This window comes from Rhinatrema bivittatum, unplaced genomic scaffold (assembly GCF_901001135.1).
Source record: "Rhinatrema bivittatum unplaced genomic scaffold, aRhiBiv1.1, whole genome shotgun sequence".
In the NCBI taxonomy this organism is placed as follows: domain Eukaryota; kingdom Metazoa; phylum Chordata; class Amphibia; order Gymnophiona; family Rhinatrematidae; genus Rhinatrema; species Rhinatrema bivittatum.
Genome location: NW_021820947.1, coordinates 20337 through 46299, shown reverse-complemented (window position 1 = coordinate 46299; position 25963 = coordinate 20337). Strand labels below are relative to the sequence as shown.

The 25963-nt window shown below is 47.8% G+C and overlaps 1 protein-coding gene across 1 annotated transcript in view; it reads left to right on the top strand.

Moving 5' to 3' along the window:
• Positions 1-25963, top strand: part of LOC115082321 (collagen alpha-6(IV) chain-like) — a 103121-nt gene that overhangs the window by 67214 nt on the left and 9944 nt on the right. The window contains exons 17-19 of the mRNA XM_029586555.1: positions 1582-1686; positions 3504-3664; positions 4624-4803. Of these exons, the coding sequence (XP_029442415.1) occupies positions 1582-1686; positions 3504-3664; positions 4624-4803 (446 nt within the window). The remainder of the gene's footprint in view (positions 1-1581; positions 1687-3503; positions 3665-4623; positions 4804-25963) is intronic.

Sequence of the window (25963 nt, the reverse complement as noted above, 5' to 3'; positions counted from 1 at the left end):
CCTCAGTATTTCTCTGTCTCCAGCAGATGGTAAAGGAAGAAGGGACAGATGCCACCTGCAGTCCCTCAGTATTTCTCTGTCTCCAGCAGACGGTAAAGGAAGAAGGGACAGATGCCACCTGCAGTCCCTCAGTATTTCTCTGTCTCCAGCAGACGGTAAAGGAAGGAAGGGACAGATGCCACCTGCAGTCCCTCAGTATTTCTCTGTCTCCAGCAGACGGTAAAGGAAGAAGGGACAGATGCCACCTGCAGTCCCTCAGTATTTCTCTGTCTCCAGCAGATGGTAAAGGAAGGAAGGGACAGATGCCACCTGCAGTCCCTCAGTATTTCTCTGTCTCCAGCAGACGGTAAAGGAAGAAGGGACAGATGCCACCTGCAGTCCCTCAGTATTTCTCTGTCTCCAGCAGATGGTAAAGGAAGAAGGGACAGATGCCACCTGCAGTCCCTCAGTATTTCTTTGTCTCCAGCAGACAGTAAAGGAAGAAGGGACAGATGCCACCTGCAGTCCCTCAGTATTTCTCTGTCTCCAGCAGACGCTAAAGGAAGAAGGGACAGATGCCACCTGCAGTCCCTCAGTATTTCTCTGTCTCCAGCAGACGGTAAAGGAAGAAGGGACAGATGCCACCTGCAGTCCCTCAGTATTTCTCTGTCTCCAGCAGACAGTAAAGGAAGGAAGGGACAGATGCCACCTGCAGTCCCTCAGTATTTCTCTGTCTCCAGCAGACGGTAAAGGAAGGAAGGGACAGATGCCACCTGCAGTCCCTCAGTATTTCTCTGTCTCCAGCAGATGGTAAAGGAAGAAGGGACAGATGCCACCTGCAGTCCCTCAGTATTTCTCTGTCTCCAGCAGACGGTAAAGGAAGAAGGGACAGATGCCACCTGCAGTCCCTCAGTATTTCTCTGTCTCCAGCAGACGGTAAAGGAAGGAAGGGACAGATGCCACCTGCAGTCCCTCAGTATTTGTCTGTCTCCAGCAGACGGTAAAGGAAGGAAGGGACAGATGCCACCTGCAGTCCCTCAGTATTTGTCTCCAGCAGACGGTAAAGGAAGAAGGGACAGATGCCACCTGCAGTCCCTCAGTATTTCTCTGTCTCCAGCAGATGGTAAAGGAAGAAGGGACAGATGCCACCTGCAGTCCCTCAGTATTTCTCTGTCTCCAGCAGATGGTAGAGGTGCAAACCTGCAGCTAGGAAGAGAGAAAGGGACAGAAGAAGAGAGGTTAGAAGACCCTACCTGAGGTGTTAGGTTCCTTCGTGGGCCATCCCTCAGGTTGAGCCGGGCGAGCGGGGGGTGGGTAATCCCTGATCAGCTTTAGCCCGCAGCAGAGCCAGAGGTCTGAGAGCCAGGGGTCCTGGTTCCCTCTCATCCCCTGAAGGCTCTGGCTAGCGCTGTGAAGTTCTGCTGCTCACCTCTGCTACAGATCAGCTTCCTGCTCCAGGTAGATGCCGCCATACTGTCATCGTCAAAAAGCTTTCACATTCTGCTCAATGCTTGTGTGTATGAACTTCACCTCGGCGCGCAATGAAATGCTGCTTGGGTTCTCCTGGCGCGGGTGTAATTGGTTTTTCCCTCCCTTTTCTAGGTCCCATCTTCAGACCTCAGCGCTTACGGGAAGGAGATCCTGGACCACCTGGGCAGCCTGGACCACGGGGACCGCCTGGAGCTCTAGGACCAAAGGGCTTTAAAGGTGACTTCTTCTTTCATGCAAGCTTTCCCCATTCGTCGTCGTCTCCCCTGTAGACGAGCAGAGCAGAATGGCCAACTTCTTCTGCCTCCGAGCTCAGGTGTCCAGATTCAATGACTGAACCAAAACAAAAACAAAAAGATGTAAAATATCAGCAAGAGGATTTGCGTTTATGGTTTTCAGTTGGGGCATCTTTTATTTCTTGCACCTGATATTCCCCTAGGAATAAACTGTGCCGGTGAAATCTAATACGAAGTAGGGCTGGGGGAATCTCTCACCAAAAGAGTAGCTGGAAGGATTGAGCCAAAGTCCCTCAGTGCTTTTTGCACAAGTCCAGTACTGCAGAGTCTTTTCTGCGGCAGTTTTTTCACAGAGAATTTTCCAGGCAATAACTCATTTTTTTTTCCTCTAAGGCTCTTGTTTCACAATAAGCAACCTGACTTTTTGTCGTTTTTTTGCCCTCCCATTGAAAGAAATGCTCTGGTGCAGCCTTGAACTAAGGGGGATTTCCTGAAGAGAGGACTGGGGAGCGTATTAACATCATAAGGAGGGGCAGTAAATGCACAGAATGAATGTTTAGGCTGAAATGCATCAACATTACCTCAGGACCTGTTTCCCTTCAGTAGTTTTGTGGACATTTGAGAAGTTTCCGAATGTGGAGGGCGCTAGATCCCTGGAATAGCAGAGGTAGTAGTAAGAAAGCTCATGGTGGAGGGGGGTAGCCTGACTGCTACTCTAATTCTGGAACCCGGTACTGTGGGTTTGCTCTTTTAATCGGCCGCGCAGGCTCACACGTACGCGCGTATGCCGGCTCACGCTAACGATGCGGCCATTTTATAACATGCACGCATATATGCACGCATGGTATATAACAGGCTGTACGCGCGTATATGGGGGGATTTTGGTACGTACGTACGTGTGCCAACCAGTTTCCCCAGTCAGTTCCCAATTCTCACCCATTTAAAGGATAGAACTCCCTAAGCTTCCCCAGCTTATAAGCCTCCCGTTTACCCTTTTAGTGCCAAACCTTAAAACCTCGCTGACTTGCCTCGCTTTTATTTTTGTTATATTGGTTACATGCCATCCAGAGCAGAAGTAAAGTCACGCGGCTAGGGACTCTGGCGCGCTTATGCGCAAACCACGCCCACGCCCCGCGCAAACCACGCCCCGTGCAAACCACGCCCACGCCCCACCCCCTTTTTGTGTAAAAAAAAAAAAAAAAAAAGTGTGAGCGTGTATCGGAAGATACGTGAGTACTCGCGCACTTTTTGAAATCCGCGTGGCGTGCGCCAGCCCTACTTCTGCACGTATCTCCCAACTTTGTCGCGCGCCGGGTTTCTAAAATTCACCTTTCAGAGCATTGGCTTGTATTCCTCCTCCCCTTCCCCTTCTGCTAGTGGGCTTAGTCTGGCAGTACAGCTGCATCGGGCAACGAGCATGAAAGTGGAGCCAGCACCTGCTAGGGTACGCCCTGCGGCAGTAGGAAGGGGGTGGACTAGATGAGCCGCTTGGTCTTCATCTGCTGTGTCCCAAAGTTGCCTGAAGCTTTTTGGTAGCCCTGTAAATATGATGCCAGCTGGTGTGGGATTTTGCTGATTTATAAAGAAATATTTGATATTGAAGATGCTCAATGAATGATTTTAATAAGTGAAATCTGGAATTCCTGTTTCTTTTCAGGAGAATGGTAAGTATCCAACAGCAAAGCACTGTGTTGGTGTCCACAAAGTTTGTTCCCAGTTCTGAGTCCACGACTGCTGTGGAGCACCTCTACTTTTAACAAGGCGTTGACCTCTTTCCTTTCTGTTGACCGTGTTGTGCAGGGGCAGCCGGTGCCTGTGCATGTGATGGAGGTGACACGGATCAAGGTCCCCCAGGCAGGCCCGGTCCTCCTGGGGTCCCAGGCCGGGACGGGCTCCCTGGCTTTAAAGGCTTGCGAGGGGACCCAGGCGCCACAGGAGCTCAGGGGCCACCAGGAACTCTGGTAAGTCAGGGTAAGCTCTTCTGCTCTTGACCTGGGAACTGTGCTTGTACCAGGGATGGAAGAGCCCCGTTCTTTTTCACTTGAAAGCCTGTCATGCGCTAAGAGGAACAGTTGGAGAAGGATTCTCGTTGCTACTAAGAAGATTACAGGTGAAAATTATAGGCTATGCTTTGAAAATTGTTGTGACGTATGTACGTATTTGCTGTCTAATTTAGGTGGGCTGTTATATAATTACCCCCATAATGTCTGTCTGTACATTGCTAAGATGAGATGCCTGGCTCGTGACGAGACCCCAAAACATTACGAGATGAGTGTCTAAGGATTTTGAAGGTGAACCACTTTGGGTTTCATTATGCAGTCTTTCCAGAGCGAACTCATTGTGAGTTATAAAACAACCCCATCGTAGAGGTGTATACACATGCACCTGAATATTAGCACGAAAGCTAGCTCTAGCATTTCCTCGTTGTGTCATAGATTATGGCTTTTTTTATATTTGTTTGGAATTAAAAAAGGTTCCCGGTTTACAGGTAGTATAGTTTATCATTGAACAAACCTCGAGTGACTTGTTATGTACATTCTTATTCGATACGGTGTTCTCAGATCCAAGTGTTAGGTCTCAGCTATGAGGATGGTCCTTTCTTGGTCTTTTGGCTGAGATTGAGAACTTGTAGAATATCGAGTGACGGATGGTGGGGGTAGGGAGGGGTGGAAGTTAACGTCTTGCTACTCAACCCTACTGGGGACATGATTATGTTAAGACCATGACCAAAATAGGAGGATTAGACCTTTAAAAAATGCGTATAGTTCGTTGATGCAAAGCAGTTTACTGAGTTGGACATAGATGAGTTTGCTTAGAATTATCTCTGGTGGTGAATTTTGTTTCTCTCCCCTATTCATGACAGCACGGAGAACCCGGTGCTCCCTTCTTAATTATTTTAATATCTTTGTGTCTCTTCCAGGGTTTTCCTGGGCAAGCAGCTCCTCCAGGCTTGAAGGGCGAGAAAGGAGATCCGTTTTTTTCATCAGATAGAGGAAGCCGTGGAGATCCTGGTGAACCAGGATCTGGAGGGCCCTCAGGTATTCCAGGAGCTCCCGGCAGGGATGGTCGTCCAGGTTCACCAGGCCGCCCAGGACCTCCAGTGAGTTCCTATTGTACTGCAAGTTGCAGAATAACCATGAACAAAAACAATAAGTAAAACATATGAGATCGTCAACCAAGAAATACATGTATTGTATCAGTAACTCTGCTGAAGCCATAAAAGGTATGCTATAATGCTATAATGTAGATCAGAAGTGGAATAAGATATGCTTGAAAAACAGCAGCATCTGTTCAGTAGCCAAAATCAGCAGAAAATTGTGAAAAATACGAATGCGCAAAATTGGCAATGGAGCAGCCCACTTACCATCTCTATTCAAGCAAAGAGATCTGGCACAATAAAATGTATAATGCAAACCCCCCCCCCCAAGGCAATTAAATAAATTGTAATATCAGCAGAGGCATTGCGAGGTACACGGGCCTATGATCCCTTTCCATCCACACCCCTCCCCCTCCTCCCAGATTTTGATAATTAAGCTGAAGATAAGGGGGTAGCTGGGATACCTCTTCTTTACCACCACCTCTTTCACTCCTACCTACCCTTCAGTTCCCCCCTTTCCTTACACCTATCTCCCAGCCCATTTCCCTTTCTCCCCAGCCCCAAATTCCCATCTTCACTTCTTCAATCCCCCCCAGTTCCTACTCTTCTCCCCTCAATACCCTCCAACTATCCCCATCCAACAATGGGTGCAAAGCAGAGCTGGGATATCACCCCTTACAGCTCACCATATAAAAAAAAATATATACAGATTCAGTTGTCACCTCAGTAATAACACAGCATCCCTCCACTGCCAGACATCTTGTGAAGTAACACAAAGTCCTGCAAAAGAAACCCTCGGAAGCCACAGAGCAAACCTGCTGTACCCTAACAGCACTAACTGCCAGGATTCAAACAGAAACAACTCGAGCTGTGAAAAGCAGCAGTGCAAATATTACATCACCTGTCTCGTGCTGGAAAACAGAACCCCTACCCTGAAACTGAAGATCCTTAACTATCACAGAATAAAGGAGCACGAGCTAGGAAGACCCTTAACTATCACAGAATAAAGGAGCACGAGCTAGGAAGATCCTTAACTATCACAGGATAAAGGAGCACGAGCTAGGAAGATCCTTAACTATCACAGAATAAAGGAGCACGAGCTAGGAAGATCCTTAACTATCACAGAATAAAGGAGCACGAGCTAGGAAGACTCTTAACTATCACAGAATAAAGGAGCACGAGCTAGGAAGACCCTTAACCATCACAGAATAAAGGAGCACGAGCTAGGAAGACCCTTAACCATCACAGAATAAAGGAGCACGAGCTAGGAAGACCCTTAACCATCACAGGATAAAGGAGCACGAACTAGGAAGACCCTTAACCATCACAGGATAAAGGAGCACGAGCTAGGAAGACCCTTAACCATCACAGGATAAAGGAGCACGAGCTAGGAAGACCCTTAACTATCACAGAATAAAGGAGCACGAGCTAGGAAGACCCTTAACTATCACAGGATAAAGGAGCACGAACTAGGAAGACCCTCAACCATCACAGGATAAAGGAGCACGAGCTAGGAAGATCCTCAACCATCACAAGATAAAGGAGCACGAGCTAGGAAGACCCTTAACTATCACAGGATAACTTGCAGCTAAATAGCGGGCACTGACTATGCGCCCACTTTCAGTGGCCCCTGCTTAGCTGTATAGATCCCTTATATGGCTAAAAAGTTACCCGCTTAAATTGTGGGTGGATTGGGGTGGAGCGAGTGAGCCGTACAACTTATGTGGTTAACTGATGTGCCACAGAGCGGGCCTGACCTTAACCGGTTAGAATCATCCAGCTGGGCGCTCAGCTATACACTGAATATACGGCGTAACTTAGCCGCATAAGTTCTAACTGGCTAAGATACTTAACCGGCCAGCTCTGAATATTGACCCCTAGCTGCCTAACTCATTAGCCGGCTAACGTTTGGGTTAGCCAGGTAATGCTTTTGAATATGGACCTCCCAGTCAATTTTCAGAGGCGCTATGCACATAAAAGTATCAATTTGCAAAAGCAGATTTACGCATGTTAATCCTTTTGAAAAATACCTTCACTATTAACCACAGATTGCATAACAAACTAAAACATAATAAATTAATAAGACTCACTGAAATACAACAAAACTAAGCAAATATTCTATTTATCTTCTTTTTCTTATCACCCACCTTTCCGCTCAGAGGTTTCTTGCTTTCCTCTAATCATGAGTGTTGCTTGTTGAAGGATAAGCACAGGCTCAGTTTATTGTGCTTACGAGAGTGTGTTGTTCCGTGTATTTACTGAAATTGGTAATGAGTTTATTAAATTTGCTAGGTTTTCAGGCCTTTCCTCCTTTAGGACTGAGTAATAAAGTGATCCCGCTGTGAGAATTAGCTGAAACACAGTGGCCTGGCATGGTCCACCTTCCTGCTTCTGATAAAGCCTGTAACACACAACATTTTTCCAACTAGATTGGGACTAAATTCATTTGTTATATACAACCTGACCTCATATATTGTGTATGAGAGTTTTTTTTAAAAACATACAATTACTCTCACTGAGGAATTACCACATTGTATATATTCAAAAATTGGAAGAAGGATCCAACAGAAGAAAATAGGATAAAGCATAAACATTGGCAAGTTAAATGTAAGACATTGATAAGACAGGCTAAGAGAGAATTTGAAAAGAAGTTGGCTGTAGAGGCAAAAACTCACAGTAAAAACTTTTTTAAATATATCCGAAGCAGAAAGCCTGTGAAGGAGTCAGTTGGACGGTTAGATGATCGAGGGGTTAAAGGGGCGCTTAGAGAAGATAAGGCCATCGCGGAAAGATTAAATGATTTCTTTGCTTCGGTGTTTACTGAAGAGGATGTTGGGGAGGTACCCGTAATGGAGAAGGTTTTCATGGGTAACGATTCAGATGGACTGAATCAAATCACGGTGAACCTAGAAGATGTGGTAGGCCTGATTGACAAACTGAAGAGTAATAAATCACCTGGACCGGATGGTATACACCCCAGAGTTCTGAAGGAACTAAAAAATGAAATTTCAGACCTATTAGTAAAAATTTGTAACTTATCATTAAAATCATCCATTGTACCTGAAGACTGGAGGATAGCAAATGTAACCCCAATATTTAAAAAGGGCTCCAGGGGCGATCCGGGAAACTACAGACCGGTTAGCCTGACTTCAGTGCCAGGAAAAATAGTGGAAAGTGTTCTAAACATCAAAATCACAGAACATATAGAAAGACATGGTTTAATGGAACAAAGTCAGCATGGCTTTACCCAGGGCAAGTCTTGCCTCACAAATCTGCTTCACTTTTTTGAAGGAGTTAATAAACATGTGGATAAAGGTGAACCAGTAGATATAGTATACTTGGATTTTCAGAAGGCGTTTGACAAAGTTCCTCATGAGAGGCTTCTAGGAAAAGTAAAAAGTCATGGGATAGGTGGCGATGTCCTTTCGTGGATTGCAAACTGGCTAAAAGACAGGAAACAGAGAGTAGGATTAAATGGGCAATTTTCTCAGTGGAAGGGAGTGGACAGTGGAGTGCCTCAGGGATCTGTATTGGGACCCTTACTGTTCAATATATTTATAAATGATCTGGAAAGAAATACGACGAGAGAGATAATCAAATTTGCAGATGACACAAAATTGTTCAGAGTAGTTAAATCACAAGCAGATTGTGATAAATTGCAGGAAGACCTTGTGAGACTGGAAAATTGGGCATCCAAATGGCAGATGAAATTTAATGTGGATAAGTGCAAGGTGATGCATATAGGGAAAAATAACCCGTGCTATAATTACACGATGTTGGGTTCCATATTAGGTGCTACAACCCAAGAAAGAGATCTAGGTGTCATAGTGGATAACACATTGAAATCGTCGGTTCAGTGTGCTGCGGCAGTCAAAAAAGCAAACAGAATGTTGGGAATTATTAGAAAAGGAATGGTGAATAAAACGGAAAATGTCATAAATCCTCTGTATCGCTCCATGGTGAGACCGCACCTTGAATACTGTGTACAATTCTGGTCGCCGCATCTCAAAAAAGATATAATTGCGATGGAGAAGGTACAGAGAAGGGCTACCAAAATGATAAGGGGAATGGAACAACTCCCCTATGAGGAAAGACTAAAGAGGTTAGGACTTTTCAGCTTGGAGAAGAGACGACTGAGGGGGGATATGATAGAGGTGTTTAAAATCATGAGAGGTCTAGAACGGGTAGATGTGAATTGATTATTTACTCTTTCGGATAGTAGAAAGACTAGGGGACACTCCATGAAGTTAGCATGGGGCACATTTAAAACTAATCGGAGAAAGTTCTTTTTTACTCAACGCACAATTAAACTCTGGAATTTGTTGCCAGAGAATGTGGTTCGTGCAGTTAGTATAGCTGTGTTTAAAAAAGGATTGGATAAGTTCTTGGAGGAGAAGTCCATTACCTGCTATTAAGTTCACTTAGAGAATAGCCACTGCCATTAGCAATGGTTACATGGAATAGACTTAGTTTTTGGGTACTTGCCAGGTTCTTATGGCCTGGATTGGCCACTGTTGGAAACAGAATGCTGGGCTTGATGGACCCTTGGTCTGACCCAGTATGGCATTTTCTTATGTTCTTATTGTGGTGGTTCTATTTTTTAATCATCGGTCTTGGTTGTATTTTTTTTAAATTTGATAATGTGAATGCGACTTATCTTTTGTATTGAGTGACAAAAACGCTGAAGGAGTGATCATATGGCCGACACTGCTCGTGTTTCTTTATTGCTTAATCAGGGGCAATTTCAACTTTTTTCTAAAATAAAATAAAACAGTTAGATATCGCAAAACTTGCACTTGAAATTTATATCTATTGCTTGTTATACATACACTCCATACTTCTGTGCTGTCACCCGATGCGGTCAGCGTTTCCCAACGATTGATCCTCCATATTGTTACTCATGGCGGTATTTAAACTCACCTTCAGATGGTATCTCAGCCAATAGGTACTTTCTACGTCCCTACATCATCAACTATGAGACGCTGTAAAGCCTGGACATTTCCTGCACTTTGCCTCAGTGTGTGTCTGTCTCACAATGTACAGGGTGATGGTGGAGAAGAAGCACAGTGGCCTGGCTCGCTCCTCCTGCTCCTGATAAGGCCTGCACATTTCCTGCACTTTGCCTCAGTGTGTGTGTGTCTGTCTCACAATGTGCAGGGTGATGGTGGAGAAGAAGCACAGTGGCCTGGCTCGCTCCTCCTGCTCCTGATAAAGTCTGCACATTTCCTGCACTTTGCCTCAGTGTGTATGTGTGTCTGTCTCACAATGTACAGGGTGATGGTGGAGAAGAAGCACAGTGGCCTGGCTCGCTCCTCCTGCTCCTGATAAGGCCTGCACATTTCCTGCACTTTGCCTCAGTGTATGTGTGTCTGTCTCACAATGTGCAGGGTGATGGTGGAGAAGAAGCACAGTGGCCTGGCTCGCTCCTCCTGCTCCTGATAAGGCCTGCACATTTCTTGCACTTTGCCTCAGTGTGTGTGTGTCTGTCTCATAATGTACAGGGTGATGGTGTAACCGTCTCTTTTTAGTCAGTAAGGAGGCCCAGACAACTGATCCGTAAAGATAGACTTTTATTGCCAGGAAGATGCAGCTAAGACAAGGGCTTAGTACAACTGCATGCCACGCCCCCTTAGGAGCAAACTTTTATACACTTTACAGTTCTTATCTGTTGCACATGCGTTTTACTTTTTGCTGAACAAACAATTTACAAACTGCTGAACAAGCATTTGCTAGCGTGGTCCTCTAGTAGGTGTAGCTTATGATCAGACTATTGTTTCGTCATTTAATTGACGTGTTAGACATTTTATAGCGGCGATCGTATTAATACAATACAAATCATTATTCCAAAATGGAGTCACGTTACACTAAATGTTAGTGCGTAACTGCGTCACTACGCATTATGTGCCGTTTGCGTTGCAAATGTTAGTACATCCAAAATGGCCGTGCGTTTCACTGCTGGCCTAGTTAGTCGAGAGATTTTAAGTTATTTCATTCTTCAGATGTTCACGAAGTTGAACTCCTTCATTCCCCACTTTGATACTTCAACTGCGATGGAAGGCAGATGTATCACTTGTATCTGGGAAATAATTGAAAAAAACAGACGATAGTTAATACACACAGCACTCCAGACACGCCCTAAGATGTTGCCAGGTTGTTGGTTTCTTCACGGGTTTGAGACGGGTGGACCCTATTGGTGTCACCCCCCTTTGTAGCCCGGCTTACCCTAGCTAACAAAGTGGCCCAGGTTGGTTAGTGAAATAAGTTGCATTATAGGTTAGTATCAAGGTATTCATCTTCAGAATCATCGTCGGAGTCCGATGAACCAGATGAGGGAAATGTAGAAACTGAAGCATACTTGTTCATCATCATAACATGGGCAGCTGCTCTACGATCAGCAATGTTTTCAATCATTGAGCGTAAATTCCTGAAAATAAGAGGGAGACATAAAGGAAAGCAGAGACAAGTTATAATGAGGAATGCGAGAGGAAGGAAAAGTTCTCTCAGCCCAGGAATCGATGTAAGCCAGTTGGGGAGGGAAGCCGTCCAATCGAAAATTCCAGTCCATGTTTGTACAGGAACATGGGCTAGGCGTACCATCCGATCGGTAATGTCCTCGATAACTTTGCTCTTATCATCAATCTGTAAACAACAATTAGACAGGTTAAATTTACCACAGACACCTCCTTCCTGAGCTAGGAGATAGTCCAGGGCCAGCCGATTTTGATAAACGGCTGTAATAATTCTTGTGTTTTGCTTGGCTAGAATATTTAGAGCTAGGGCAGAGTCATTGGTTAGGAGTTCCAAAACTGCTTGTAGACGAATAATGCGGTTTAGCATATAGATAGGGGTTCTATATCCGTAAGAACCATCCTCTGCCCATGTGGCAGGTCCATAGTACTGCACAATTCGCTCGGGTGGCCATTCCTGGTCCTTCCAGTCTCCAATTGTAACTGTTACTTCTGCGACGTCTGTTTGGTTTCATTGGACTATAGACTGGGACCCCTAACGTTTCCCCAGCTGAGACTGGTAAGAGAAAGAAACTGGGTCGAATCGTTGCCAGGAAACAAGTTCCATACCAACTTGTAGGCAAGAGTTCATAAGCTCTTCAACCACATACAAAATAATATCCATCAGGAGCGGTGAAGGGAGTAGTGGGTACTCCAGCAGTTGTCCATGTCTTATTGAGAGTTGGTTCAGTCCAGAAGGGAGCAGGCATAGTAGAGTTCTCAGTCTGCCACCAGGTATGAGTGGTCATGTTGACAGTGAGGACCCCTGTGCAAGGGGAATTCCCAATGGGTATGCTGTATAATTTAGAATGTTGTCGGGATATACATTGTCGGCCAATGACATCAGTTTGGAGAGCCCATTCGTACGGATTGGTTTTTCGTGTATAAGTTACAGTAGTATTCAGAATATTGAGATCAGATTGGAATACTTCTTTGGCCTCCCATGGCCATTGCTCTCCGGCATTCGTTCCTCCACAAACGAAACAGTTTTTGACCTCCAAAGAGAGAGCTATATTTTCAGCCAAATTCACAAACATATTCTTTGCTTGATGTGATATTGTGTGCTTCTTTAATTCCTCAGTCACGTGGGATATTTTATCAAAGAATGATTGATAACCAACTACAGTGGTTTGGTGGATGATTGGACGGGGTTTGTCTCTCCGCTGAGTGATTGTAATGTAAGTCATCGGGTCTTTTCCAGTTCCGTCGATACCGAATCCCCAAGTATCCTGCCATGGAGATCCTTCGCCTCTGATTGGCCATTGCAACGACACAATGTTTCCAGTTACTTCAGTAAGCCTGCCTATTCCGTGGCAGCCATGATATCCTCCTCCAGTGTAGTCGCAGACCAAGGCCCATCCGGATAGACAGAGGTCCCCTGCACACGGCATCCAGCTAGATGGATTAGCTGCTCGATTGTAGGGGCAAAGGTATTTATGGTTGTATGCATAGGAATCTTTCCAGGATTGAGATCCACAATGGAGTGCGTTGGGATGCCTATCAATTGCTTCACAAGCATTGAAGGTGAGTGTAACGCTAGATCCTCCTCCTATGAGGATCTTAGTTGAATTGATGTAGTACAAGATTCCTTTTCCTTCTGGTACAATGCTGGTGGTATAGCTCTTTGGCAACCCAGCGGTGAGGGTAATGTTGTAGTACTTGGGAGTGGTTGGTGAATGACAAATGACTTTGTTACCCTCTAGACATCGATGAAAGGATTGATATCCCTGGGTAGTATTTAATGCACAGGCAGGTTGTGTTGCACAAGAAGGAGGAGGTTGAGATTGATGTATGATTGTAGAGACAAGTTGAAATCCATCTTGAGTTGTACTACGTATTAGTTTGATGCATTCGGTACAATTCTTGCTCAGAGGCAGCTTAAGAGATGTGGTTGATGCGCATGAGATCAGTAGTAAGGCTTGTAAATATTTTGACAGTTGGAAAAAAGAATAGGAGGTAATAGAGATCTGGAGGCGTAGGCCGGGGTGATACCGCATTCTTCAGGACTTATGAGCAGACAGTTTAATGCTTCATGGATTATTGTCTCTGAAAGAAGGAGAGAAATGGATACGTTAGTTATTCTTCAGTGGTTTACTTAAGACTTTTACTTAGGAATATCTTTCTGCCTGCCTTGGGAGAATCTTAATTTATGGTCCCCTATCCTGGAGACCTGCCAGTGAGTGGAAGCAGGTTTGAGTCGAGTCCAGTGGATCCATGACGGACATCCAGAGACTTTTACAGCCGTAGGTGTGGTTAATAGCACAGTATATGGCCCTTTCCATCGTGGCTTGAGGAAATCAGACTCATCCCATACTTTCATCCAGACAGAATTTCCAATTTGAAATGGATGAGTGGGTGTTAGCAAGACTAGCGGTTCAGTTTCACAAGTGTAATTACGGATGGCCACTACTGTGTCATGTAGTCCTTTGAGTTGGTTGCTGAGGGACATTTCTCCTTGTATTTGCAAAGAGTCAGGAAAGGATGGTAGAGGTGGAGGTCTGGCATACATCATCTCATAAGGTGTTAAGCCAGACCGTCTAGGAGTGCACCAGGTCCATTCCGAGGGTTGTTTTTTGCATACATAACGCACTGATTAATCGCATGCTTTGTTAGCTGAGTAATTCTGTTGATGTAATATGTTTTCTCCAATAGTTTTATTAACGAGTCTCGACCAAGGTGGGTTTGATCATGGGCTTCTTTAACTATAGCCCAAGAAATTGCATCCGGTATCCATATTTGACCATCTTGTAGAACCCACCAACCGTCCTGTTGGTGAAACTGCTCGTTCTGCGCCCAGTCATTCTCGTTGACAGAATAAACAGGACTTTCAGTTGGGAATTGTAAGAGTGGGCAAGTCTTGGCAGCTGCTTGCATTGATGGCACTCGTGCCGCTTCTTTCGCTGTTTTATCTGCCTATTGGTTTCCCTTTGCAATGGGATCTGACTTTCCTGTATGTGCCTTGCAATGCATGACGGCTACCTTTTTTGGTGCCCAGACAGCGTCTAGCAAGTTGTATATTTCAGATGCGTTAGTTAACTGTTTTCCTTCAGCAGTTAGAAATCCTCGTTCCTTATATAGAGCTCCATGTACTTGAATGGTAAGAAAGGCGTATTTAGAGTCAGTATAGATATTTACAGTTTGTCCTTCTGCCAACTGCAAAGCTCTGGTTAGTGCGATCAGCTCAGCCTTTTGTGCGGATGTTCCTGGGGGTAGAGGCTCAGCCTCGATGATGTCGTCTTCGGAAATGACAGCATAACCAGCAAACCGAACTCCATCAATAACCTGGCTACTTCCATCAGTAAATAAAGTCCACGCTCCCTGCCAGGGTTGATCTCTTAGATCAGGTCGACTGGAATGTACAGTAGCCATAACTTCTTCACAATTATGGCTGACTGGATTGGGGGCTGGCAATAAGGTTGCAGGATTCAGGTTTTTACTGTCTTGTATTTGGATTTCGGGAGTTTCACATAGTAGGGCTTGGTACTTTACAAGACGAGAGTTAGTCATCCATTTTGGTCCATGAGTTTCTAGTAGTCCTTGAATGGTATGAGGAGTTGTTACTTGTAGAGTTTGTCCGAAGGTTAATTTGACTGCCTCTGGAATGAGTAAGCATGCGGCTGCGATGCTTCGAAGACACCCTGGCCATCCTTTTGCAACATTATCCATTCCTTTTGACAGATATGCAACAGGTCGTTCCCAAGAGCCTAGAGTTTGAGTCAATACCCCAATGGCCATCCCTTTCTTCTCATCAACGAATAGATGAAAGGGTTTCATTACATCTGGTAACCCTAGTGTGGGGGGTTCAATCAAGGCTTCTTTCAGTTGATCCAGTCGTTGTAATTTGTGTCTTTCCCATTGGAAAGGTTGAGACTCTGCCTCCTTGCCCCGCAACTTATCGTATAGGGGTTGAGCAATAATTGCATAGTTGGCGATCCACAGTCTGCAGTATCCTGTGGCTCCGAGGAACGCTCGGAGCTCCTTCTTACAAGTGGGTACAGGTTGATCTCTTATTGAATTTGTACGAGAGATTCCGAGGCGACGAGTACCTTCACGGATTTGGAAGCCCAAATACTCTACTTCCAATTCACAAATTTGCGCTTTCTTTCTGCTTGCACGATATCCTTTTGAATACAAAGTCTTTAGCAAGTGGAGGGTGGCTACTGCACATTCAAGATACGTTTCTCGAAACAACAGAAGGTCGTCCACATACTGTATTACTGGCCCATACATAACTTGATACGTCTTCAAGTCTTTTGCCAGTTGCTCACCAAACAACGTAGGTGAGTGCTTGAACCCTTGAGGCAAGCGAGTCCATGTGTACTGTTGCTTTATTCCAGTGTGTGCATTTTCCCATGTGAAGGCAAAGATCTTTTGACACTCCTCAGCCACCGGAACGGAGAAGAAAGCATCCTTGAGATCGATGACACTGTACCACTTTGACACAGGAGAGACTTGAGCCAAGATTGAATATGGATTTGGTACGAGGGCTACTAGATCTGCTACTTGATTATTTACCCTTCGTAAATCTTGTACTGGTCGGTAATCAGTTGAACCAGGTTTCTTTACAGGCAACAAAGGGGTGTTCCAAGCAGATCGGATTCACCGGAGAATGCCCAAATCATACAGTCTCTGCAGATGTATCTGAATTCCTTGCCTGGCCATATATGGAATGGGGTATTGAGGTTGATTGATCACCTGTGCATTCTGTTTCATCTCTATCCATATGGGGGTAGCGTCGATAGCTATTCCTCCCGGGTTCTGTTCGGACCATACTTGGGGTACACAATCCATCAGTTGTCTTCGTTTTTCGTTGAGGGGGGTATTGTTTTCATATCGATGTTCGATGGTTCGTTCGACTATGGGAAGATGTAGTCTCCATTCTTCTTGGAGGGGACAAATGAGGGAGACTGGATTATCAGCGAACGATGCTTTAATTTCACCAGTAGACTCGAATTGCAAATTGGCTCTTAATTTGCAAAGAAGGTCTCTCCCTATGAGTGGCACTGGGCATCCTGGGACATAAAGGAATTGATGGGACACTAATTGTCCTCCTACTCGAACTTGTCGTTTCTGGAGAAAGGGAGCGGTTAGTGGCTTCCCAGAGGCTCCAACTATAGAGATGTTCTTTGAAGTGGGCGTGGTGATAGCAGTAGTCATTACAGATCTTTGAGCCCCTGTGTCCAGCAATCCTTTGAATGTTTCAGTCCCTACTTTTATTTCCACCAAAGGATCAAGGGGGAGATTTCCCTTGTCTAGTCATGCTTCACTGTCTTCGCCGGATGTTTCACCTACGGCCATCTGCCATTCCGCTTCCTTTGTTTTGGACGGATTATATCCTTCCTGCTTTACTTGCAGGGACTCCGGGCACTCAGACTTCCAGTGTCCTTCTTGCCTACAAAATGCACACTGATTGGCCCCTAACGGCATTCTTCCACCTTTAAACAGTCCTCCTCTACTCGCTCTCCCTCTAGGCGGCCCTCTTGAGGGCGATCTACCTCTTCCTCTGGGTCCAGGATATCCTTGATAGTGCCTGGACGCATTCCCGAAATTAGTTTCTTCCAGCGCTGCGGCTAACAAACTGACACTTTCTCTTAACTTTCTACTTTCTTTTTTCTCCTTTTTGTCTCCGTCCGGTTCTCGGTTTACATAGACTTTGTCTGCCATGGCTTTTAATTGGCTGATAGTCATTCCCTCAAATCCTTCTGATTTCTGTAACTTCCGGCGAATGTCTGGACAAGATTGCCCGACGAAGCTCATTACTATGATGGATTGATTTTTGGAGTCCTCTGGGTCAAATGGACTATACTGCCAATATGCATCCATCAATCGCTCCAAAAAGTTTCCGGGGGTCTCATCTTTTCTCTGCACCACGTCTTGGATTTTTCCCATGTTCACAACTTTCTTCTTTCCCTTTTTTAAAGCTTCAAGGAACGCTCTTTGGTAAGCAGCGATGCGCTCGCGCCCTGCTGCGGTCTGAAAATCCCAGTTGGGGTCTACAACCGGGGCTTGTTCTTTCACGGCTTCGTCAGGATTACCATCTGATCCAGCTCCTAGCCGAGCTGCTTCTTCCAAATTTAATTGTATTTGTCGGCGTTCCTCAGTGGTGAAAAGAATGGAGGCTAAATGCCGAACGTCAGCCCAGTTGGGGTTATGGGCTGCAAAAATTCCCCGTAAAAAGTCTATCATCTGATCTGGTTTTTCAGCGTAAGAGGGGCCAAGCTGTTTCCAGTTAAAGAGGTCGCTGGATGTGAAAGGTATGTAGGTAAAAATTTTATTGTTTGCGTAGTACGATACTCGTTTTCTTCGGTCGGGACCAAGGGAACTACAGTAGATGTTTCCCTGATTGGTAGGTGCAAACTTGCGGCTTGGGTTTTACTACGAGTACCGCCTGCCACAGACGACTCGCCGCCGTCTTCAACTTTTGCTGCCGCAGCTTCAAGCTGTGCGTCGGGTGCCGGTTCTGCTATAGGGTCGGCTTGTGCATAGGCGGGGACTAAGGGGGCTGGTGGCGCGGTATACAATTGAGGGCAACTAGGGGCATATGGTGGCGGCAAGAGATGTTCCACATCAGATGGTACTGCGGGCGGCAGGGGTTTAACTTTTTTTCCTTGAGTCTCTGAATTCTCTTTCACTACAAATATGGCTGCCGCAGATGACGCATGATCTTTGATTCCCATAATGGCCGCCTTTCCCCTTCTCTTCCGGTTTGGGGACTTCCGGTCACCCATTTTGTGCACCTGAGCCACCATAACGAGGGCGGCTCCCTCCACTAACTTTTTTGCCCATGATGGAGGATCTTCAATAACTGCAATCCAAGCAGTTATGTACGGTATATCCTCAGGGTAACCCGGATTCCCTTCTTGGGTAACGATTTTCTGGACCCTCATGGCCGTTGAGAAATCGAAAGTTCCCTTCGGGGGCCAATTTACACACAAACTAGGCCACCTATGGGCGCATCGTTGAATCATTCCGGGTTTCGTACATTTACGTCTATCAAACACTTCACTATAGTGCTTCATCATGGCTTTTAGCGGAGTTGAATAGCCCCCTCCCCCATTAGGATAGAATCACAGACAAAGGAGGGAAGGGAAGACGGATAGGTAAGGGGTCCGTACCCGTCAGACACAAAAGGGTCACAATCGCCTCGACTAGAACGCGGTCGCCCGGTCTAGAACTGCGAGGCCTTTCACTCTCTTTCACACAACAAGAAACCTATTCCCGCTATTGTACACTCTACTTATAATTTTTCCTCTTATGTGCGTGGCCTTCGGAACAGAATTCCTACTGAAACACTGCGCGGGGTGTGATCAAAGCCCCCTCGGTCCGCTCGGGGATGGACCGGCTATTCTTTATCTATTCTTCACTTCTTCTACTGTTCCCATAATACTCGCCTGCAGGGGTCTTCCGATCGTCACGAAAGCCTTCTTCCCGGATCACAAGCCCAGAGGTCTCAGAAGAATTTCTGTGGAACGGTCCCCTCAGAAACCTGATCGCTGAACTCAGCGGTGGCCACTCACCAGGTAAGTCTGGGGGATCGCTCCGCCACCAAACCACCGGACCCACTGGGGGGCTAAAATAGCGTCCCCGGTACCTCCTGGCTGGCTCGCCAAATGTAACCGTCTCTTTTTAGTCAGTAAGGAGGCCCAGACAACTGATCCGTAAAGATAGACTTTTATTGCCAGCAAGATGCAGCTAAGACAAGGGCTTAGTACAACTGCATGCCACGCCCCCTTAGGAGCAAACTTTTATACACTTTACAGTTCTTATCTGTTGCACATGCGTTTTACTTTTTGCTGAACAAACAATTTACAAACTGCTGAACAAGCATTTGCTAGCGTGGTCCTCTAGTAGGTGTAGCTTATGATCAGACTATTGTTTCGTCATTTAATTGACGTGTTAGACATTTTATAGCGGCAATCGTATTAATACAATACAAATCATTATTCCAAAATGGAGTCACGTTACACTAAATGTTAGTGCGTAACTGCGTCACTACGCATTATGTGCCGTTTGCGTTGCAAATGTTAGTACATCCAAAATGGCCGTGCGTTTCACTGCTGGCCTAGTTAGTCGAGAGATTTTCAGTTATTTCATTCTTCAGATGTTCACGAAGTTGAACTCCTTCAATGGTGGAGAAGAAGCACAGTGGCCTGGCTCGCTCCTCCTGCTCCTGATAAAGCCTGCACATTTCCTGCACTTTGCCTCAGTGTATGTGTGTGTCTGTCTCACAATGTACAGGGTGATGGTGGAGAAGAAGCACAGTGGCCTGGCTCGCTCCTCCTGCTCCTGATAAGGCCTGCACATTTCCTGCACTTTGCCTCAGTGTATGTGTGTCTGTCTCACAATGTGCAGGGTGATGGTGGAGAAGAAGCACAGTGGCCTGGCTCGCTCCTCCTGCTCCTGATAAGGCCTGCACATTTCTTGCACTTTGCCTCAGTGTGTATGTGTGTCTGTCTCACAATGTACAGGGTGATGGTGGAGATGAAGCACAGTGGCCTGGCTCGCTCCTCCTGCTCCTGATGAGGCCTGCACATTTCTTGCACTTTGCCTCAGTGTGTGTGTGTGTCTGTCTCACAATGTGCAGGGTGATGGTGGAGAAGAAGCACAGAGGCCTGGCTCGCTCCTCCTGCTCCTGATGAGGCCTGCACATTTCCTGCACTTTGCCTCAGTGTATGTGTGTCTGTCTCACAATGTGCAGGGTGATGGTGGAGAAGAAGCACAGTGGCCTGGCTCGCTCCTCCTGCTCCTGATGAGGCCTGCACATTTCTTGCACTTTGCCTCAGTGTATGTGTGTGTCTGTCTCACAATTTGCAGGGTGATGGTGGAGAAGAAGCACAGAGGCCTGGCTCGCTCCTCCTGCTCCTGATAAGGCCTGCACATTTCCTGCACTTTGCCTCAGTGTGTGTGTGTCTGTCTCACAATGTACAGGGTGATGGTGGAGAAGAAGCACAGAGGCCTGGCTCGCTCCTCCTGCTCCTGATAAGGCCTGCACATTTCCTGCACTTTGCCTCAGTGTGTGTGTGTCTGTCTCACAATGTGCAGGGTGATGGTGGAGATGAAGCACAGAGGCCTGGCTCGCTCCTCCTGCTCCTGATGAGGCCTGCACATTTCCTGCACTTTGCCTCAGTGTATGTGTGTGTCTGTCTCACAATGTACAGGGTGATGGTGGAGATGAAGCACAGAGGCCTGGCTCGCTCCTCCTGCTCCTGATGAGGCCTGCACATTTCCTGCACTTTGCCTCAGTGTATGTGTGTCTGTCTCACAATGTGCAGGGTGATGGTGGAGATGAAGCACAGTGGCCTGGCTCGCTCCTCCTGCTCCTGATGAGGCCTGCACATTTCCTGCACTTTGCCTCAGTGTATGTGTGTCTGTCTCACAATGTGCAGGGTGATGGTGGAGATGAAGCACAGTGGCCTGGCTCGCTCCTCCTGCTCCTGATGAGGCCTTCACATTTCCTGCACTTTGCCTCAGTGTGTGTGTGTGTCTGTCTCACAATGTACAGGGTGATGGTGGAGAAGAAGCACAGTGGCCTGGCTCGCTCCTCCTGCTCCTGATAAAGTCTGCACATTTCTTGCACTTTGCCTCAGTGTATGTGTGTCTGTCTCACAATGTGCAGGGTGATGGTGGAGAAGAAGCACAGTGGCCTGGCTCGCTCCTCCTGCTCCTGATAAAGCCTGCACATTTCCTGCACTTTGCCTCAGTGTGTGTGTGTGTCTGTCTCACAATGTGCAGGGTGATGGTGGAGAAGAAGCACAGTGGCCTGGCTCGCTCCTCCTGCTCCTGATAAGGCCTGCACATTTCCTGCACTTTGCCTCAGTGTATGTGTGTCTGTCTCACAATGTACAGGGTGATGGTGGAGATGAAGCACAGAGGCCTGGCTCGCTCCTCCTGCTCCTGATAAGGCCTGCACATTTCCTGCACTTTGCCTCAGTGTGTGTGTGTCTGTCTCACAATGTACAGGGTGATGGTGGAGAAGAAGCACAGAGGCCTGGCTCGCTCCTCCTGCTCCTGATAAGGCCTGCACATTTCCTGCACTTTGCCTCAGTGTGTGTGTGTCTGTCTCACAATGTACAGGGTGATGGTGGAGAAGAAGCACAGAGGCCTGGCTCGCTCCTCCTGCTCCTGATGAGGCCTGCACATTTCCTGCACTTTGCCTCAGTGTGTGTGTGTCTGTCTCACAATGTACAGGGTGATGGTGGAGAAGAAGCACAGAGGCCTGGCTCGCTCCTCCTGCTCCTGATAAGGCCTGCACATTTCCTGCACTTTGCCTCAGTGTGTGTGTGTCTGTCTCACAATGTGCAGGGTGATGGTGGAGATGAAGCACAGAGGCCTGGCTCGCTCCTCCTGCTCCTGATGAGGCCTGCACATTTCCTGCACTTTGCCTCAGTGTATGTGTGTCTGTCTCACAATGTGCAGGGTGATGGTGGAGAAGAAGCACAGTGGCCTGGCTCGCTCCTCCTGCTCCTGATAAAGCCTGCACATTTCCTGCACTTTGCCTCAGTGTATGTGTGTGTGTCTCACAATGTACAGGGTGATGGTGGAGAAGAAGCACAGTGGCCTGGCTCGCTCCTCCTGCTCCTGATAAGGCCTGCACATTTCTTGCACTTTGCCTCAGTGTGTGTGTGTCTGTCTCACAATGTACAGGGTGATGGTGGAGAAGAAGCACAGAGGCCTGGCTCGCTCCTTCTGCTCCTGATGAGGCCTGCACATTTCCTGCACTTTGCCTCAGTGTATGTGTGTCTGTCTCACAGTGTACAGGGTGATGGTGGAGAAGAAGCACAGTGGCCTGGCTCGCTCCTCCTGCTCCTGATAAAGCCTGCACATTTCCTGCACTTTGCCTCAGTGTATGTGTGTGTGTCTCACAATGTACAGGGTGATGGTGGAGAAGAAGCACAGTGGCCTGGCTCGCTCCTCCTGCTCCTGATAAGGCCTGCACATTTCTTGCACTTTGCCTCAGTGTATGTGTGTCTGTCTCACAATGTGCAGGGTGATGGTGGAGAAGAAGCACAGAGGCCTGGCTCGCTCCTCCTGCTCCTGATGAGGCCTGCACATTTCCTGCACTTTGCCTCAGTGTGTGTGTGTGTCTGTCTCACAATGTACAGGGTGATGGTGGAGAAGAAGCACAGAGGCCTGGCTCGCTCCTCCTGCTCCTGATGAGGCCTGCACATTTCCTGCACTTTGCCTCAGTGTGTGTGTGTGTGTCTGTCTCACAATGTACGGGGTGATGGTGGAGAAGAAGCACAGAGGCCTGGCTCGCTCCCCCTGCTCCTGATGAGGCCTGCACATTTCTTGCACTTTGCCTCAGTGTATGTGTGTGTCTGTCTCACAATGTACAGGGTGATGGTGGAGAAGAAGCACAGTGGCCTGGCTCGCTCCTCCTGCTCCTGATAAGGCCTGCACATTTCCTGCACTTTGCCTCAGTGTGTGTGTGTGTGTCTGTCTCACAATGTACAGGGTGATGGTGGAGATGAAGCACAGAGGCCTGGCTCGCTCCTCCTGCTCCTGATAAGGCCTGCACATTTCCTGCACTTTGCCTCAGTGTGTGTGTGTGTCTGTCTCACAATGTGCAGGGTGATGGTGGAGAAGAAGCACAGAGGCCTGGCTCGCTCCTCCTGCTCCTGATAAGGCCTGCACATTTCCTGCACTTTGCCTCAGTGTATGTGTGTCTGTCTCACAATGTACAGGGTGATGGTGGAGAAGAAGCACAGAGGCCTGGCTCGCTCCCCCTGCTCCTGATGAGGCCTGCACATTTCTTGCACTTTGCCTCAGTGTATGTGTGTCTGTCTCACAATGTACAGGGTGATGGTGGAGAAGAAGCACAGTGGCCTGGCTCGCTCCTCCTGCTCCTGATGAGGCCTGCACATTTCCTGCACTTTGCCTCAGTGTGTGTGTGTGTCTGTCTCACAATGTGCAGGGTGATGGTGGAGAAGAAGCACAGAGGCCTGGCTCGCTCCTCCTGCTCCTGATAAGGCCTGCACATTTCCTGCACTTTGCCTCAGTGTGTATGTGTGTCTGTCTCACAATGTACAGGGTGATGGTGGAGAAGAAGCACAGTGGCCTGGCTCGCTCCTCCTGCTCCTGATAAGGCCTGCACATTTCCTGCACTTTGCCTCAGTGTATGTGTGTCTGTCTCACAATGTACAGGGTGATGGTGGAGAAGAAGCACAGAGGCCTGGCTCGCTCCCCCTGCTCCTGATGAGGCCTGCACATTTCTTGCACTTTGCCTCAGTGTATGTGTGTCTGTCTCACAATGTACAGGGTGATGGTGGAGATGAAGCACAGAGGCCTGGCTCGCTCCTCCTGCTCCTGATGAGGCCTGCACATTTCTTGCACTTTGCCTCAGTGTGTGTGTGTGTCTGTCTCACAATGTGCAGGGTGATGGTGGAGATGAAGCACAGAGGCCTGGCTCTCTCCTCCTGCTCCTGATAAGGCCTGCACATTTCCTGCACTTTGCCTCAGTGTATGTGTGTCTGTCTCACAATGTGCAGGGTGATGGTGGAGATGAAGCACAGTGGCCTGGCTCGCTCCTCCTGCTCCTGATAAGGCCTGCACATTTCCTGCACTTTGCCTCAGTGTATGTGTGTGTCTGTCTCACAATGTACAGGGTGATGGTGGAGAAGAAGCACAGAGGCCTGGCTCGCTCCTCCTGCTCCTGATAAAGCCTGCACATTTCCTGCACTTTGCCTCAGTGTGTGTGTGTGTCTGTCTCACAATGTGCAGGGTGATGGTGGAGATGAAGCACAGAGGCCTGGCTCGCTCCTCCTGCTCCTGATGAGGCCTGCACATTTCCTGCACTTTGCCTCAGTGTATGTGTGTCTGTCTCACAATGTGCAGGGTGATGGTGGAGATGAAGCACAGAGGCCTGGCTCGCTCCTCCTGCTCCTGATAAGGCCTGCACATTTCCTGCACTTTGCCTCAGTGTATGTGTGTCTGTCTCACAATGTACAGGGTGATGGTGGAGAAGAAGCACAGTGGCCTGGCTCGCTCCTCCTGCTCCTGATGAGGCCTGCACATTTCCTGCACTTTGCCTCAGTGTATGTGTGTGTCTGTCTCACAATGTACAGGGTGATGGTGGAGAAGAAGCACAGTGGCCTGGCTCGCTCCTCCTGCTCCTGATAAGGCCTGCACATTTCCTGCACTTTGCCTCAGTGTATGTGTGTCTGTCTCACAATGTACAGGGTGATGGTGGAGAAGAAGCACAGTGGCCTGGCTCGCTCCTCCTGCTCCTGATGAGGCCTGCACATTTCCTGCACTTTGCCTCAGTGTATGTGTGTGTCTGTCTCACAATGTACAGGGTGATGGTGGAGAAGAAGCACAGTGGCCTGGCTCGCTCCTCCTGCTCCTGATAAGGCCTGCACATTTCCTGCACTTTGCCTCAGTGTGTATGTGTGTCTGTCTCACAATGTACAGGGTGATGGTGGAGAAGAAGCACAGTGGCCTGGCTCGCTCCTCCTGCTCCTGATAAGGCCTGCACATTTCCTGCACTTTGCCTCAGTGTGTATGTGTGTCTGTCTCACAATGTGCAGGGTGATGGTGGAGATGAAGCACAGAGGCCTGGCTCGCTCCTCCTGCTCCTGAGAAGGCCTGCACATTTCCTGCACTTTGCCTCAGTGTATGTGTGTCTGTCTCACAATGTACAGGGTGATGGTGGAGAAGAAGCACAGAGGCCTGGCTCGCTCCTCCTGCTCCTGATAAGGCCTGCACATTTCCTGCACTTTGCCTCAGTGTGTGTGTGTCTGTCTCACAATGTACAGGGTGATGGTGGAGAAGAAGCACAGAGGCCTGGCTCGCTCCTCCTGCTCCTGATAAGGCCTGCACATTTCCTGCACTTTGCCTCAGTGTGTGTGTGTCTGTCTCACAATGTACAGGGTGATGGTGGAGAAGAAGCACAGAGGCCTGGCTCGCTCCTCCTGCTCCTGATAAGGCCTGCACATTTCCTGCACTTTGCCTCAGTGTGTGTGTGTCTGTCTCACAATGTACAGGGTGATGGTGGAGATGAAGCACAGAGGCCTGGCTCGCTCCTCCTGCTCCTGATAAGGCCTGCACATTTCCTGCACTTTGCCTCAGTGTGTATGTGTGTCTGTCTCACAATGTGCAGGGTGATGGTGGAGATGAAGCACAGAGGCCTGGCTCGCTCCTCCTGCTCCTGATAAGGCCTGCACATTTCCTGCACTTTGCCTCAGTGTGTGTGTGTGTCTGTCTCACAATGTACAGGGTGATGGTGGAGAAGAAGCACAGAGGCCTGGCTCGCTCCTCCTGCTCCTGATGAGGCCTGCACATTTCCTGCACTTTGCCTCAGTGTGTGTGTGTGTGTCTGTCTCACAATGTACAGGGTGATGGTGGAGAAGAAGCACAGAGGCCTGGCTCGCTCCTCCTGCTCCTGATGAGGCCTGCACATTTCCTGCACTTTGCCTCAGTGTGTGTGTGTGTGTCTGTCTCACAATGTGCAGGGTGATGGTGGAGAAGAAGCACAGAGGCCTGGCTCGCTCCTCCTGCTCCTGATAAGGCCTGCACATTTCCTGCACTTTGCCTCAGTGTATGTGTGTGTGTCTCACAATGTACAGGGTGATGGTGGAGAAGAAGCACAGAGGCCTGGCTCGCTCCTCCTGCTCCTGATAAGGCCTGCACATTTCCTGCACTTTGCCTCAGTGTGTGTG